At 48.1% G+C, this 16,299-nt stretch overlaps 1 protein-coding gene across 1 annotated transcript in view; it reads left to right on the top strand.

Annotated features, from left to right (window-relative positions):
• The window catches only part of LOC115079628 (dedicator of cytokinesis protein 2-like), a 991,955-nt gene that overhangs the window by 836,964 nt on the left and 138,692 nt on the right, over positions 1-16,299 (top strand). Inside the window, 2 exon segments of the mRNA XM_029583335.1 lie at positions 7,533-7,637; positions 14,982-15,123. Coding sequence (XP_029439195.1) covers positions 7,533-7,637; positions 14,982-15,123 — 247 coding nt within the window.

Here is a 16,299-nt window from a genome sequence, read left to right as displayed (position 1 = left end):
TGAATTGACCTGGCATGGATGCCCATCGATAGAATTGATCTGGGCATCGATTTCCATCGATGGAATCGACCTGGCATCAATGGCCATCGATGGAATTGACCTGGCATCGATACCCATCGATGGATTCAACCTGGCATGAATGGCCATCGATGGAATCGATCCTAGCTTCAATGACCATCGATAGAATCGATGCCCATTGATGCCCATCAATGTCCATCAATGGAAAGGACCTTGTCATCAATGGAAAGATCCTAGACATCGATGGCATCCATAAAATAAAGGATGGTATCGATGGAAATGACCTGGCATCGATGAGAGTGCCCCGGGCGACGGTGACATTGACCTGAACATGGATGGCAGCGCCGAGACAAGGTGTACGTTGATGGCATCCATCCGGGCCATGATGGCACCAATGAAGCCCAAGGAAAAATCAGTGCCATGGATGAAAAACATGGATGGCACTGATAGAAATGATGCAGGGATGATGGCATCAGTGTACCGTGGGGGGAGGGGTACCGATAGCATCTAAGAATCCAGGAAGGTCTGAAGGGGGTACTGACAGTAGCGATGGGGGCATTGACTGTGCGAGGGTACCGAGGAAATTGAAAGACCTGAATTGACAGGGACCCTGGTGGCAACGGAAACTGTGGAAGTCCCTGTCCTACTAGCGCTAATAACCAGGCAGAGTGTATCAGAGGCATACTCACAAGCTATGTGTGGCTAACTGAAAACATAGGGAGAGGGAAGGCCGCAGTCGGTTGGCAGGCCAGGGAGGTGACAGGAACCGACTGAAAAAACAGGGCATAGTACTCACCGATCGTCGAATAAACATATGCGAAGGGAGACCCGTGCAGGGAAAAGTGTTTGTGAAGTAAAAGTTTAAGTATTTCCATGAGGAAAAAGTGTTAGAATTTCTCACAGAGCTCCTAACCGCTATGCTTACTGCAGAGCGGAAAAAAGAAGACTGAGGGAGACACCTGTGGCTCTCAGGGATAATTGCAGGCTGAGCATGTTCAGTGCACTCAGTGTGCCAGTGTCAGTCAAAGCTTTGTAGAAACTTTGACAGAAAAGTTTTCCATCCAGGGCTCCATCCTGTGTTGTCACCCATATGTGAGTACTACCATCCTGCTTGTCCTGTGAGAAAGTTAAATCCTAACCTTCAGTGAGCAAGGGGAGACTGTATAATTTTTCACCACAGCATCACTAACCTCGGTGACTGTAGGCATTATTCAAAAAGTAATGGGACGGAAGCTTGGATATTGGCAAAGGTAAATTTGACTGGACCCTGGCTGGAAATTCTATTTTTTTAGCCAGCAGCGAGCCGGCGTGCCGGCGACGAATGCGCTCCGCAGGGGGGGCCGGTTTAGCCCTACCAGTCCCGCCCCTTTGATGACGTCAAAGGCGCGCCTCAGCTGGAACAAGGGCGGGAACTCCTCCGTTGACAAAGTGCTGTAAGTAGGTAAATTCTTTTTAGGAAATTCAAACGTAGGAGGGCCGGGATATCTCCTCACCCCACGGACTCTGTCCTCTCTCTCATCCCGTCTGCGCGCCGTAGGGGGGGCCGGTTTAGCGCTACCGGTCCCACCCCTTTGATTACGTCAAAGGCGCGCCTCAGCTGGAACAAGAGCAGGAATTCCTCCGTTGACAAAGTGCTGTAAGTAGGTAAATTCTTTTTAGGAAATTCAAACGTAGAAGGACTGGGATATCTCCTCACCCCAAGGACTCTGTCCTCTCTCTCGTCCCGAGGTTTACTAAGAATTCTACCCTTCCCTGCCACAAACAGTCTACCTCACTGCCTGTTTTCTTATATGCCCTTTTGTGGAGGGGGAGGCCTGATTTTTCTAGATTTGTTCGGTTAATGTGATCCCTGCCCTAAATTCTATAATTAACACCTTATTTGTCGTCTGAATCTGGCCTAGATTGTATGCTCCATGGAGTAGGGAATGTCTCTTATATGCATCTGTACACCACTGCATGAACATAAGAACATTTATTTATTTAAAACGTTTTTATATACTGCATTATGGGCAGGATCTGGCCGTCAAGGTGGTTTACAGTGAGACATACATAATTAAAACAATACTATTTATACATATTATAACACAAAATTAACACAAAATTAAAATAGCATATTGATAGTTTCTCCATACTTTGTTATATTATTCATTAACAGTACTTATTATTTAGATCAGTTATGGCTGAAAAGGAGTTAACTAATATTGAAGGCAGCAGCCATGCTGGGTCAGACCAAGGGTCCATCAGAGCCCAGCATCCTGTTTCCAACAGAGGCCGAACCTGGCAATTACCCAAACACTAAGAAGATCCCATGCTACTGATGCAATTAATAGCAGTGGCTACTCCCTAAGTAAACTTGATTAATAGCCGTTAATGGACTTCTCCTCCAAGAACCCATCCAAATCTTTTTTGAACAGCTACACTAACTGCACTAACCACATCTTCTGGCAACAAATTCCAGAGCTTTATTGTGCGTTGAGTGAAAAAAGAATTTTCTCCGATTAGTCCCAAATGTGCTACTTGCTAACTTCATGGAATGCCCCCTAGTCCTTCTATTATTCAAAAGTGTAAATAATCAATTCACATCTACTCGCTCAAGACCTCTCATGATCTTAAAGACCTCTATCATATCCCCCTCAGCCGTCTCTTCTCCAAGCTGAACAGCCCTAACCTCTTCAGCCTTTCCTCACAGGGGAGCTGTTCCATCCCCTTTATCATGTTGGTTGCCCTTCTCTGTACCTCCTCCATCGCAACTATATCTTCCTTGAGATGCGGTGACCAGAATTTATACAGCATTCAAGGTGCGGTCTCACCATGGAGCGATACAGAGGCACCATGACATTTGTCATTTTATTAACCATTCCCTTCCTAATACTTCCTAACATTCTGTTTGCTTTTTTGACTGCTGCAGCACACTGAGCCTACAGTTTTAAAGTATTATCCACAATGATGCCTAGATCTTTTCCTGGGTGGTAGCTCCTAATATGGAACCCAACATCGTGTAACTACAGCAAGGGTTATCTTTCCCTATATGCAACACCCTACACCCGTCCACATCAAATTTCATCTGCCATTTGGATGCCCAATCTTCCAGTCTTGCAAGGTCCTTCTGTAATTTATCACAATCCGCTTTTGATTTAACTACTCTGAATAATTTTGCATCATCCGCAAATTTGATAACCTCACTCATCGCATTCCTTTACAGATTATTTATACATACATTGAAAAGCACTGGTCCAAGCACAGATCCCTGAGGCACTCCACTGTCCACCCTTTTCCACTGAGAATATTGACCATTTAATCCTACTCTCTGTCTGTCTTTTAACCAGTTTGTAATCCACGAAAGGACATCGCCTCCTATCCCATGACTTTTTAGTTTTCTTAAAAGCCTCTCATGAGGGACTTTGTCAAACGCCTTCAGAAAATCCAAATACACTACATCTACTGGTTCACCTTTATCAATATGTTTATTAACCCCTTCAAAACAATGAAGCAGATTTGTTAGGCAAGACTTCCCTTGGGTAAATCCATGTTGACTGTGTTCCATTAAACTATGTATTTCTATATGCTCTACGATTTTGATCTTGAGTGTTATAACTCCCAGCCGCGGCCGTCCGTGGCTGGCCCTTCCTACCTCCCTCCGCAGCATTGGGACCACCACTGTCACCTCAGCGATGGCAGGGAGGCATTCCCATGGCAGGCTTCTGTTCTCCTCCCTCGGGGAAGTCCCTCCGGCCAAGCCCCTGCCACGTTTCCCGACGAAGGGAGCTCCCCTCGATCTCCTCTTCGCGGTGTCAGGCCACACTGCAGCACTTCCTGGTTCCTCCTCGGACGGCCCTCCTCTTAGGCGTGTGGCTGCGCCTCCTGCAGGCATTTAAAGGGGCCTCATCACCTTAACCAGCTCCATAACCAGCTCCAGCTGCTGCAGATAGGTCAGGCTTAGGGAAGTATTTAAGAGGCTTCCTCTTCCTGTTCTTTGACTTGGCAACGAGTCTGCTCACTCCCATGAGTCTGTTGGTGCCTCTGGTACTCTTGTTCCTGCTCCTGGATGACCTTCTGGTGTTTGACTTCAGACTCGTAATTGGCGATTCTCTGGTGTTTGACCTTGGACTGGTGACCGGTGATCCTCTGACTTCTGATCCCGGACTGGACTTCGACGAATCTTCCATCTTCATGGGCCCATCTAAGTCCCAGTGGTCCGGGGTTACATTGGCCACCCTCCAGTCTTCAGGTACAATGGATGATTTTAATGATAGGTTAAAAATTTTAACTAATAGATCAGAATTTTCATTTTTTAGTTCCTTCAGTACCCTAGGATGCATACTATCCGGTCCAGGTGATTTGCTACTCTTTAGTTTGTCAGTGTGGCCTACTACATCTTCCAGGTTCGCAGTGATTTCGTTCAGTTCGTCTGACTCATCACCCCTGAAAACCATCTCCGGAACTGGTATCTCCCCAACATCCTCATTAGTAAACACAGAAGCAAAGAATTCATTTAGTCTTTCTGCAATGGCCTTATCTTCCATAAGAGCCCCTTTAACCCCCTCGGTCATCTAATGGTCCAACCGACTCCCTCACAGGTGTTTTGCTTCGGATATATTAAAAAAAGTTTTTATTATGAGTTTTTGCCTCTATGGCAACTTCATTTCAAATTCTCTCTTCGCCTGTCTTATCAATGAAAACTTAACTTGACAATGCTTATGTTTTATCCTATTTTCTTCAGATGGATCCTTCTTCCAATTCTGAAGGATGTTTTTTTGGCTAAAATAGCCTCTTTCACCTCACCTTTTAACCATGACGGTAATCCTTCCACCTTTCTTAATGCACGAATACATATGGACTGCGCCTCTAGGATTGTATTTTTAAACAATGTCCAAGCCTGTTGAACACTTTTAACCTTTGCAGCTGCACCTTTCAGTTTTTTTCTAACTATTTTCCTCATTTTATCAAAGTTTCCCTTTTGAAAGCTGTGGGGCGGATTTTAAAAGGGCCGCGCGTGTACATCCTTCCAGATTTACGTGCGCAGGGCCCTCGCGCGCCGGTGTGCCTATTTTGCATAGGCCGCCGGCGCACGTAAAGCCCCGGGACGCTCGTAAGTCCTGGGGCTTCCTGGCAGGGGCGTGGCGGGGGTGTGGCGGGGGCGGGGCGTGATGACGCGGCGTTTAGGGGGCGGGGCGCGGCATTTCGTGGGCGGCGACGTGGGCGTGGTTATGGCCCAGGGGCGTTCCGGGGGCGTGGCCGCGGCCTCCGGAACAGCCCCCGGGACCGGACCACGGAGCGGGGCAGCCGGCCGACGCGCGCAATGTTACGCCTGCTTTCAGCAGGCGTAACATTGCCGACAAAGGTAAGGGGGGGGGGTTTAGATAGGGCCGGGGGGGGGTTAGATTTAGGTAGGGGAAGGGAGGTGAAGGTGGGTGGAGGGCGAAGAAAAGTTTCCTCCGAGGCCGCTCCGAAATCGGAGGGAACACGCAGGCCGCGCTGGGCTCGGCGCGCGCAGGTTGCACAAATGTGCACCCCTTGTGCGCGACGACCCCGGATTTTATAAGATACGTGCGGCTACGCGTGTATCTTATAAAATCCAGCGTACTTTTGTTCGCGCCTGCTGCGCGAAAAAAAGTACGCGCTCGCGTATCCTTTGAAGATCTACCTCTGTGTGTTAGAGCTGCAGATTTATTTATTATCCCCTTTCCAGTTATTATTTTAAATTTGATAATGTTATGATCACTGTTGCCAAGTGGCCCCACCACCGTTACCTCTCTCACCAAATCCTGCGTTTCACTAAGAATTAAATCTAAAATAGCTCCCTCTCTTGTTGGTTCCTGAACCAATTGTTCCATGAATCAGTCATTTATTACATCCAGGAACTTTATGTCTCTAGCAAGTCCTGATGTTCCATTTACCCTGTCATAAGAACATAAGAAAATGCCATACTGGGTCAGACCAAGGGTCCATCAAGCCCAGCATCCTGTTTCCAACAGTGGCCAATCCAGGCCATAAGAACCTGGCAAGTACCCAAAAACTAAGTCTATTCCATGTAACCATTGCTAATGTCAGTGGCTATTCTCTAAGTGAACTTAATAGCAGGTAATGGACTTCTCCTCCAAGAACTTATCCAATCCTTTTTTAAACACAGCTATACTAACTGCACTAACCACATCCTCTGGTAACAAATTCCAGAGTTTAATTGTGCGTTGAGTAAAAAAGAACTTTTTCCGATTAGTTTTAAATGTGCCCCATGCTAACTTCATGGAGTGCCCTCTAGTCTTTCTACTATCCGAAAGAGTAAATAACCGATTCACATCTACCTGTACTAGACCTCTCATGATTTTATGCCCGCGGCCCTGCCCCCGGAACGCCCCCAGAACGCCCCCTGATGACGCACCGGCTGCAACATGCCCCCCGACATGCCCCCCCAGGAAAGCCCCGGGACTTACATGCGTCCCGGGGCTTGTGCGCGCCGCTGAGCCTATGCAACCTAGGCTTGGCGCGCGCAGGGGGTGGAAGGGGCAGCTTTTCGGGGGTTACACGCATATCTTACGCGCGTACCCCTTTGAAAATCTGCCTCATAGATTCTACTGAGCATTTAGTCTCTTGTATGATTTTTATCCTGTTGGACATAGAGTGCCACACGCCCACCAAGTTGGTCCTCCCTGTCATTGCGATATAATTTGTACCTTGATATAGCACTGTCCCATTGGTTCTTCTCCTTCTACCAAGTCTCTGTGATTCCAATTATGTCAATCTCATTATTTGCTGCTATACACTCTAACTCTCCCATCTTACTTCTTATACTTCTAGCATTGGCATACAGACATTTCAAAGTGTGTTTTTTGTTTGTATTAACAACCTGCTTTTCAGTTCTTAGGGATAATTCGTAAATCATTAGCATCCCCTTTCCCCAAAAGCATCCCCCTGTCCCCAAAGGTTTCCCCAGTTCCTTACAAAGCTGAATCCCTCTTCCCTGCACCATCATCTCATCCATGCATTGAAACTCTAGAGCTCTGCCTGCCTCTGGGGACCTGCACTTGGAACAGGAAGCATTTCAGAGAATGCCACCCTGGAGGTTCTGGTTTTCAGCTTCCTACCTAAACTCCTAAATTTGGCTCCCAGAACCTCCCTCCCATATTTCCCTATGCATCTGGTAGTTCAACATGAATAATTAATAATAGTAATAATAGGATTTATTCAATTACTTTAAACAATAAGGCAGTCCATTGGTGTCACGGTTGACTGGAGGTTGCCCTGGCAAGTGACTCTGTTGATTTCAATGGGCAGAAGTGGGTCACCATAGCAAATTGCTCCATTTATATGAGATATTCGTGGACAATTCTAAAAGTTCAAGGGACAAAACATGGAGATAAATGAGGGTCATTCTTCATTAAAACATCTGTGGTCAGTCTATAAAATGTAGCATAAAATTATGTGTTGGAAAAACATTATGATAAAACACATTCTTATGATCAGCTAAAGACCGATTCATGGGAGACTCAGTAAATGACCATTTCTGTTTTCTTCAGATACAACAAGCAAAGTTCTATGAAAACATTATGAAGATTCTAAGACCCAAACCTGATTACTTTGCTGTTGGATATTATGGGCTAGGATTCCCCACATTCCTCCAGGTAAATCTCTCTAGCACATACCTACCATATATAGAAGTATAGTATCTGGATAAAATAGCACAGAAGGAAATTGTGAAGAAAAAAATGAACAATAAGTGAAAAAGATTCTAAGATGTATATGTAAGACTTGAATTGCTGAGATGTTAATTCATATTTGTTCTAGACTTGACCAGTTACGTTTACCCAGCTAGTAGTCATGCCACCAGAATGCCCTGCCTCTTTTGTATCAGATTATATTTTAATCCGGTAATTGTGCAGGGTAGGAACTTCAAAACTTGGGCTTACCAGCAGAGTCCCAAACTTAGCCAGACAAACTCCTCTGCACATTGATCTCTACAAATATAATAAAACAATAACCCTCTTCCACCACCCCATTCCCAGTACTCTGCATATTCTCCTCGGGGTAAATGCCTGGATTCAGAGGTGCAAGGTAGGGAAATCTATACTGCAAAGCTCATGGACAGTATCATCTCTACATGATACAGTATGTGATCACAGCCTGCACAGAACCAGTACACCAAGTACTTCAAGCCTTGAAATTAAATTACTGTATTATAAGCTCTCTGTATATACTGTGTCCTATATAGCATACTACATTTACATTTATTAGGATTTGTGAATCACCACAGGCTGATACAGTACAGTGTTAACACGCGTTTGGATGCGCATTTTCGACGCGCTAGCTTTACCCCTTATTCAGTAAGGGGTAATAGCACATCGAAAACGCGGTTCCAACCCCCCCCCCGAAACTAATAGCGCCCACAACATGCAAATGCATGTTCCCTGTACGTACCAGGATCAGTCCAGACTGCTGGTTATGCTTCCCCTCCAGCAGATGGAGTCAGAGAGAAAACTGAAAGCACCCCCTAGATACACTGGTGTGCCACCTGCCATCCTTCAGTATTTCCTCTGACTCCAGCAGATTGAGAGGCATAACCTGCGGTCCTGTCTGTCCTGACTAAAACAATCTTTTCAGGTGTTATTTATGATTATACTGACTATGCTGTCTAGATCAACTAGTGTCATTCTCTTTCTTTGTTAGTTAAAAAAAAAAAAGTGCTGTAGATTTTCTCTAGCGGTTGTTTTGGTGTTTTCTATAGCGCAGCGTATAGGCAGGCACTGAGAGCTTGGCTCTCATTGATTTGCCCGGATTAGTGTCCCTTTTGGTCCTGGGGGAGAGCTTACCGGTGGGCTGGTCACCCTCCCCCCCCCCCAGAAGTACAATTATTCCAGATTTTTATCTGAAGAGGGCTTTACCTTTGTAAAAAAAAAAAAAAAAGAAAAAGGTAGATAAAGGGCACGTAAGTCCTGTTGGTAGCAGGCAGTGATTTAGTTTACAGCCCTAGCCTGCCGCGCCATTAATTAATTTGACCAGGGACTCCGGAGGGGGTGGAAGTTTTCACCCGGCGTTAGTGGCGCTTGCAGAGGGAGCTTACTTTTGGCACGCTTTTCTTCTTGTTCCTCGATGCCGCGTTCTTCGGCCTGCACGGCCTGTGGGAGGGCGGGGGCGTGACTCTCCCGGGAGGGTCTCTGCTCCCGCTGCATTCCTGGGGGCGAGGAACCCTCCCGGGGGCCGAGCGCTGCCCGCAGCGGCACGACTCCGTCCTCTTCGGCACGGCTGGGTAGGCTGTCGACGGCGCGATCGTCGGCCCCGCCTCCCTGTGAGGGGGAGCCGGCAGCCATCTTGTCCAAGTGGCAGCCTATAGATTCCGCGTCAGAGGAGGAGGATTTTTCTCCGCTCTCACAGCCGGCATTGAGCCCTCGCAGTGACGCCGAATTCAATGCCCCAAGAGCCCCCCCCCCCTCAGGGATCAGTTAAAAGAAAGGTGCCTTTCTCTTCAAAATTTGTACTTTTGATGCACCAGGCCTTTTTATAGGTAGAAGCAGGTTGGGAGCCAGACGACTCCCCCCCCCTACAAAGGTTCCTCAGGTGTCTTCGGTTCAGGAAAAGTCTGGGGCCCAGGAAAAGGCGGGAGCTTCAGACAAAACAGGAACTCACTCACTAGGGGGTGCAGATGGTCCGGGGGTCCCGGATCTCACCCAAGGCTCACCTGATGGGGCAGGGGCGGATGTCTCAGATGCTCAGGGGTCTCTCGAAGGGGACGACCCCCTGGTTTTGCGCCTGTTTGGCAAAGACGAGCTTAACTATTTGATCCTTCATGTTTTGAAGGAGTTGGAAATCCCAGCGCCGCAGCATGAGACGGATACTTCCACTGGGGATGTAGCTATGGCGGGTCTGAGAGCCCCCCCCGCAAACTTTTCCATTACATTCCAAGGTGTTACAGATCGTATCTAAGGAATGGGAGGTTCCGGAGGCATCCCTGCGCGTTAGCAGGGCAATGAATAAGTTATATCCTCTGCCCTCGGATTCGTTGGAGATCTTTAAGGTCCCTTCGGTGGACTCGGCAGTCACAGCTGTGGTTAAGCATACTACCATCCCCGTCACGGGAGGGGTAGCCTTGAAAGATCTCCAGGACCGAAAGTTAGAGGTCCTATTAAAGCGCATTTTTGAGATAGCGGCTTTGGGGGTCCGGGCAGCGGCTTGTAGCAGTATGGTCCAGAGGGCCACCCTCCGCTGGGTTCAACAATTGCTAACCACCCAGGAACTCCCACCGGAAGAGGCGGAACAGGCCAATTGTGTGGAAGCGGCGGTTGCTTATACAGCGGATGCCCTGTATGATTTACTGAGAACCTCGGCTCGCACTATGTCCTCGGCTGTTGCTGCTAGGTGTTTACTGTGGCTCCGTCGTTGGTCGGCGGATGCCTCTTCTAAAAAGCGGTTAGCCTCTTTTCCCTTCAAGGGGAAGTTGTTGTTTGGTGAGGAGTTGGATCAACTCATCAAAGACTTGGGGGACAATAAGGTGTATAAGTTGCCGGAGGACAAACCCCGTCAGTTTCGTTCTTTCGGAAATACGCGGTCCCGGTTTCGAGGGCAACACCGGTTTCGCATGGGAAGGGGAGGCTCCTTTTCCCAAAAACAGCAGGGACCCAGGTCCCAGACTTGGACTCCTTCCTTTCGAGGCAGACGCCCGCAGCGACTGGGATCCTCGCAGGGTTTGGCTGTCGGCAAACCTGCACAATGAAGGCGCGCAGGCCCATTCCTCCTTCCCACTCATCGGAGGTCGGTTGTCCCAGTTTTGGGAGGAATGGGTCAAGATCACTTCAGACCAGTGGGTCCTCGACGTGGTTTGTCACGGTTACGAGTTGGAATTTGCTCGGGCCCTCCGGGATCTTTTTATGATATCTCCTTGTGGTCCTCCGGAAAAGCAACTGGTTATAGCCCAAACTGTGACCCGGTTATGATCCCTGGGTGCAGTGGTGCCCGTTCCACCAGACGAGACCAGGACGGGTTGGTATTCCATTTACTTCCTGGTCCCCAAGAAGGAAGGTACGTTCCGGCTGATTTTGGATTTGAAGAGAGTAAACAGGGCCTTGCGCGTTCCTCGCTTTTGCATGGAAACTCTACGATCTGTTATTGCGGCCGTCCACAGGGGAGAATTTTTGGCTTCTTTGGATCTGGCCGAGGCGTATCTTCACATTGGGATCAGGGAACGTCACCAGAGGTACCTGAAGTTCATGGTGTTGGGGGAACACTTTCAGTTTCGCGCCCTCCCGTTCGGGTTAGCCATGGCTCCGAGAGTGTTTACCAAAGTCCTCGTAGTAGTCGCTGCTTTTCTGCGCCGTCAAGGAATATTGGTGCATCCCTACCTCGACGATTGTCTTATCCGGGCAAAGTCGGAGGACTCGTGCAGGCGAGCAGTCCAGTTGGTGGTTCAGCAACTGCAGTCGCTAGGTTGGGTAGTCAACTTTGGAAAGAGCCAGCTGGTTCCGAGGCAGCGTTTGGAATTTTTGGGGGCATGTTTCGATACCTTGGTGGGCAAGGTATTCCTGACTCAGCAGAGACTGGAAAACCTGATGATTCAGGTACAGAACCTACTGGATCTCCCGTTACCTACAGCCTGGGATTATTTGCAGGTCATTGGACATATGGTTTCTACTCTGGAGATGGTGCCGTGGGCTTTTGCGCATATGCGTCCTTTGCAAACGGCTCTTCTTTCTCGCTGGGACCAGAGATCCAGGGATTACGGCGTCCAGTTGCCGCTGCTGGAGCTGGCATGGTCAAGCCTAGCTTGGTGGTTGATCCCGGCCCACCTCTTGCAAGGGGTAGATCTCGATTCTCCTCCGTGGGTGGTAATGACAACGGATGCCAGTCTGACGGGCTGGGGAGCGGTCTGTCAATCAAGAGCGGTACAGGGAACGTGGTCCCCTCGCCAGGCCTGTTGGTCCATCAACCGTCTGGAGACCAGAGCGGTACGTCTAGCCTTGTGCCATCTTCTTCCGCTGGTACAAGGTCGGGCGGTTCGAGTCCTTTCGGACAACGCAATCACAGTAGCATATATAAATCGCCAGGGCGGCACAAGGAGTCGGCCGGTGGCGGCCGAAGCATCGTTGTTAATGACCTGGGTGGAGCGTTATCTATCCCGCATCGCGGCCACACACATTGCAGGCGTAGACAACGTTCAGGCGGATTATCTCAGTCGACAACACTTGGATCCCGGAGAGTGGGAGCTCTCGGACGAGGCGATGAGTCTCATCAGCCTGCGATGGGGGATTCCGCATCTGGACCTGATGGCGACTCGGCTAAATGCAAAGGCAGCGCGGTTCTTCAGCCGAAGGCGAGAACACGGGTCAGAAGGCGTAGATGCCCTAGTGCTTCCATGGCCTCATCACGTCCTCCTCTGTGTTTCCTCCGTGGCCCCTGATAGGTAAGGTGTTAAGACGCATAGAATCGCATCGCGGTCGGGTGATTCTAGTGGCCCCGGAGTGGCCAAGACGACCATGGTTCGCGGATCTAGTTCATCTTGCGACGGATGGGCCTTTACGTCTCAGTCATCTTCCGAACCTCCTTCGGCAGGGACCGGTATTTTTCGATCTGGCGGATCACTTTTGTCTGGCAGCTTGGCTTATGAGAGGAGACAATTGAGGAAGAAGGGATATTCCGAACCTGTCATTTCCACGCTGCTTCGGGCACGAAGGCCCTCTACTACGCTTAATTACGCCAGAATGTGGAAGGTGTTTGACTCCTGGTGCGGTGTCTTAAAGATTACGCCACGCCGGGCTTCGGTAGCTCAAATCCTTACGTTTTTGCAGGATGGATTGAAGAAGGGTTTGGCTTACAGTTCGCTGAGGGTTCAAGTAGCGGCTCTGGGTTGTTTGAGAGGAAAGGTTGATGTGTCCTCTCTCGCCTGTCACCCAGATGTAGCACGATTTTTACGTGGTATTCGGAACTTGCGTCCTCTGCTGAGGGTTCCTTGTCCATCTTGGAATTTGAACTTGGTTCTCAAAGGCCTCAATGCGGCCCCCTTTGAGCTTCTCCGGCGGGCCTCCTTAAAGGATTTAACTTTCAAAACGGTGTTTTTAGAGGCCATCGCGTCCGCTCGTTGGGTATTGGAGTTGCAAGCTCTTTCATGTAGAGAACCGTTCTTGCGTATTTCAGAATCAGGTGTGTCGTTACGTACGGTACTTTCCTTCTTACCTAAGGTGGTATCGGCTTTTATGTAAATCAGACGGTGGAATTGCCTTCTTTCTCGGCGACAGAGCTAAAGTCTTCTCAAGGGGCAGATTTGAGGTGTTTGGATGTTCGTCGAGTACTCATGCAATATTTGGAGGTCACCAATGATTTTCGAAGGTCTGATCACCTGTTTGTCTTGTGGCAGGGCCCCAAGAAGGGGCTACAGGCGTCCAAAGCAACTATTGCCCATTGGTTGAAGGGCTCGATCGCTTCCACATACATTGGTTGTGGTAAGGCCGTTCCTGAGGGGCTCAAGGCCCATTCACTGCGTTCTCAAGCGACTTCGTGGGCGGAAAGTCACCTGGTTTCTAGCCAAGAGATTTGCAGAGCGGCCACGTGGAAGTCGTTGCATACCTTCGCTCGACATTATCGGCTTGATGTTCGAGGGCCGTCAGCTGCTTCCTTTGGAAGCAGTGTAATTCGAACGGGACTCTCGGGGTCCCACCCCATTTAAGTTGGCTCGGGTACATCCCAGCAGTCTGGACTGATCCTGGTACGTACAGGGAAAGGAAAATTAGGTTCTTACCTGATAATTTTCGTTCCTGTAGTACCAAGGATCAGTCCAGACGCCCGCCCAGTACTGTGTTTCAGGAGAGTCCGCTCGGAACTGTATCTTTTCAGCTCTTTCAGGTATCAGGTTTCAGGTGTCCGGTAAGTGGTTATCCATTTCGTTACCGTTTGGCTTTGTTTTCTTGTTTGAAGGAATAGTGTTTTGGGCAATGTTAATGCTTAATTTTACAAAATTTTACTAATTGATCTATTCAGTTGCCATAGTAAATCACTGGCTATTTTGGCGGAGGGATGGTTTCCATTTCTTCTGCTTTGATATTAATTATACTGAAGGATGGCAGGTGGCACACCAGTATATCTAGGGGGTGCTTTCAGTTTTCTCTCTGACTCCATCTGCTGGAGGGGAGGCATAACCAGCAGTCTGGACTGATCCTTGGTACTACAGGAACGAAAATTATCAGGTAAGAACCTAATTTTCCTTTGATGGCCCTATTAGTTATTCCCGCGCGATTCAGTAAGTAAAATGTGCAGCCAAGCAGCCAAGCTGCACATTTTACTTTCAGAAATTAGTGCCTACCCAAAGGTAGGCGTTAATTTCTGCCGGCACCGGGAAAGTGCACATTAAGTCGGAGGTCCCAAAAGTTAAAAATAATTAAAAATGTTTTAAAAAAAAAGTAAAATTGGCCCATGGCTAGTGGGTCGAAAACCAGACACTCAGTTTTGCTCAGTTTTGCCGGCATCTGATTTCCGAACCCGTGGCTGTCAGCGGGTTTGAGAACCGACGCCGGCAAAATTGAGCGTCGGCTGTCAAACGCGCTGACAGCCGCCGCTCCTGTCAAAAAAGAAGCGCTAGGGACGCGCTAGTGTCCCTAGCGCCTCTTTTTACCGCAGGCCCTCATTTGCATGTGGGCCGATACTAAATTGCGCGCACAGGAGAGCGAGCGCTTGCCCGCTCTCCCGCGACTTTTACTGTATCTGCCCGACAGAAAGGCCTAGGCGAACAAAATAATATATATGGTATTACCTATAAATACAGATTCCATACATTTGTATACCCTCTGTCCATTACAAGTATTTATGTGTGCTGTGTACTTTGTCTACCCCATACAGATTATGAACACTGTGCCTTCTGTCCATCTCTGCACATGCAGCTATTTAAGCACTTTGCAGCAGATATATTGTTGTTTTCCATCCAGGTACACATTGGCATACAGCACACTCCATTTTCCTGTGTCTGAGTTAATTCTGTTGATGCCTTTCAGAATAAAGTTTTTATCTATCGGGGAAAGGAGTATGAACGCAGAGAGGATTTCCAGACGAAGCTCATGACCCAGTTCCCATTTTCTGAGAGGATAAATACAACCTTAGCTCCTGAAAATGATGTCAAAAATTCTCCTGGCCAGTGTATCCTTACTTGGTGTCTTAATATATTTGATTTATATTCTGCTTTTCAGGCACTCCAAAGTGGAGTATATTAGGTATTGTAGGCATTTCTCTGTCCCCAGAGGGCTCAAAATCTAAAAGTTGAATTTTAAAAGCCTAACATGTGCATTAATTAGGGGATGCGCAAATATGTCAGGCTCGCGCACCGAGTGGATTTTAAAAGCCACTGAAAGTACGCCCATATCTCCCGGAGTGCACACATCTCAAAAGTTTACGTAAAGGGGTGGGGAGCGGGTGCGGCATAGGCATTTTGGGGCATGACCCTGAAATATGTGCATAGATATGCAATCCGGCGCATGCTGAGGCTCCCTCCTGAATAACTTTACTTCTGTTATGGATGGATGTCTAAGTTAAAAAAGAAAGAAAAATAGGCAGATCTGTGGGGTTTTAAGGGTTGGTGCTACCTGGGATGAGTGAAGGCTATTAAATTATGGGGGGGTTTGAGGACCTAGCTCCTAACTGGGCAAACTGGGGACAAACTGATAAAATTAGGAATGGTGCTGGCACACACACGGCCAGACTATTTTATAGCATGCAGTGTAAAGTACGCTTCCAGTGTTATTACCTCAGTAACGCTGGAATCGGCCAGGATCATATAGCACAGTGATCCTGGCATGGACAAGAGAACTGCTTTTCAGCTGTCATAACTTTAAATGCTACTTTGTACTTGTTAGGATTGAGCAGTCAGGACGCCAGGGGTAGACTAGGCTAGAGGATCTTCGGCCTATACTAGCCACCTTTACCACAGGTTGAACCAGTGGCGTAGCTAGACAATTTGGCGCCCGGGGCAAGAGACTTCTTCGGCGCCCCCTCCCTCCATCAATGATTTGCATCTTGCGTAAAAATTGACGGTAACATTGCAAGTCAATGCAAGAACTTAGCCCCTGCTCTGATTCATACTGTACAGTATTTACTATAACTACTAATATTTCTTTCTACCTAGGTAATTTACATGATGAAAGCACCAAAGTTGCTGCATTGATCTTTCTTGGAAAGCGCGCTATTTAGTCACCACCCTGATGTAGAGCAGAACAAATGTTTCAAAATGACGAAGTGTAGTTGTAAGAGAGAGTGCACGCTTTTTATTACAAAAATATAAATACCTTCTGAGGTCAACTCTAGCAAGCTATTCAGTGA

Source organism: Rhinatrema bivittatum, chromosome 18 (genome assembly GCF_901001135.1).
Source record: "Rhinatrema bivittatum chromosome 18, aRhiBiv1.1, whole genome shotgun sequence".
Classification (NCBI taxonomy): Eukaryota; Metazoa; Chordata; class Amphibia; order Gymnophiona; family Rhinatrematidae; genus Rhinatrema; species Rhinatrema bivittatum.
The sequence above is the reverse complement of the archived record's forward strand: the minus strand, read 5'-3'. Positions and strand labels throughout refer to the sequence as shown.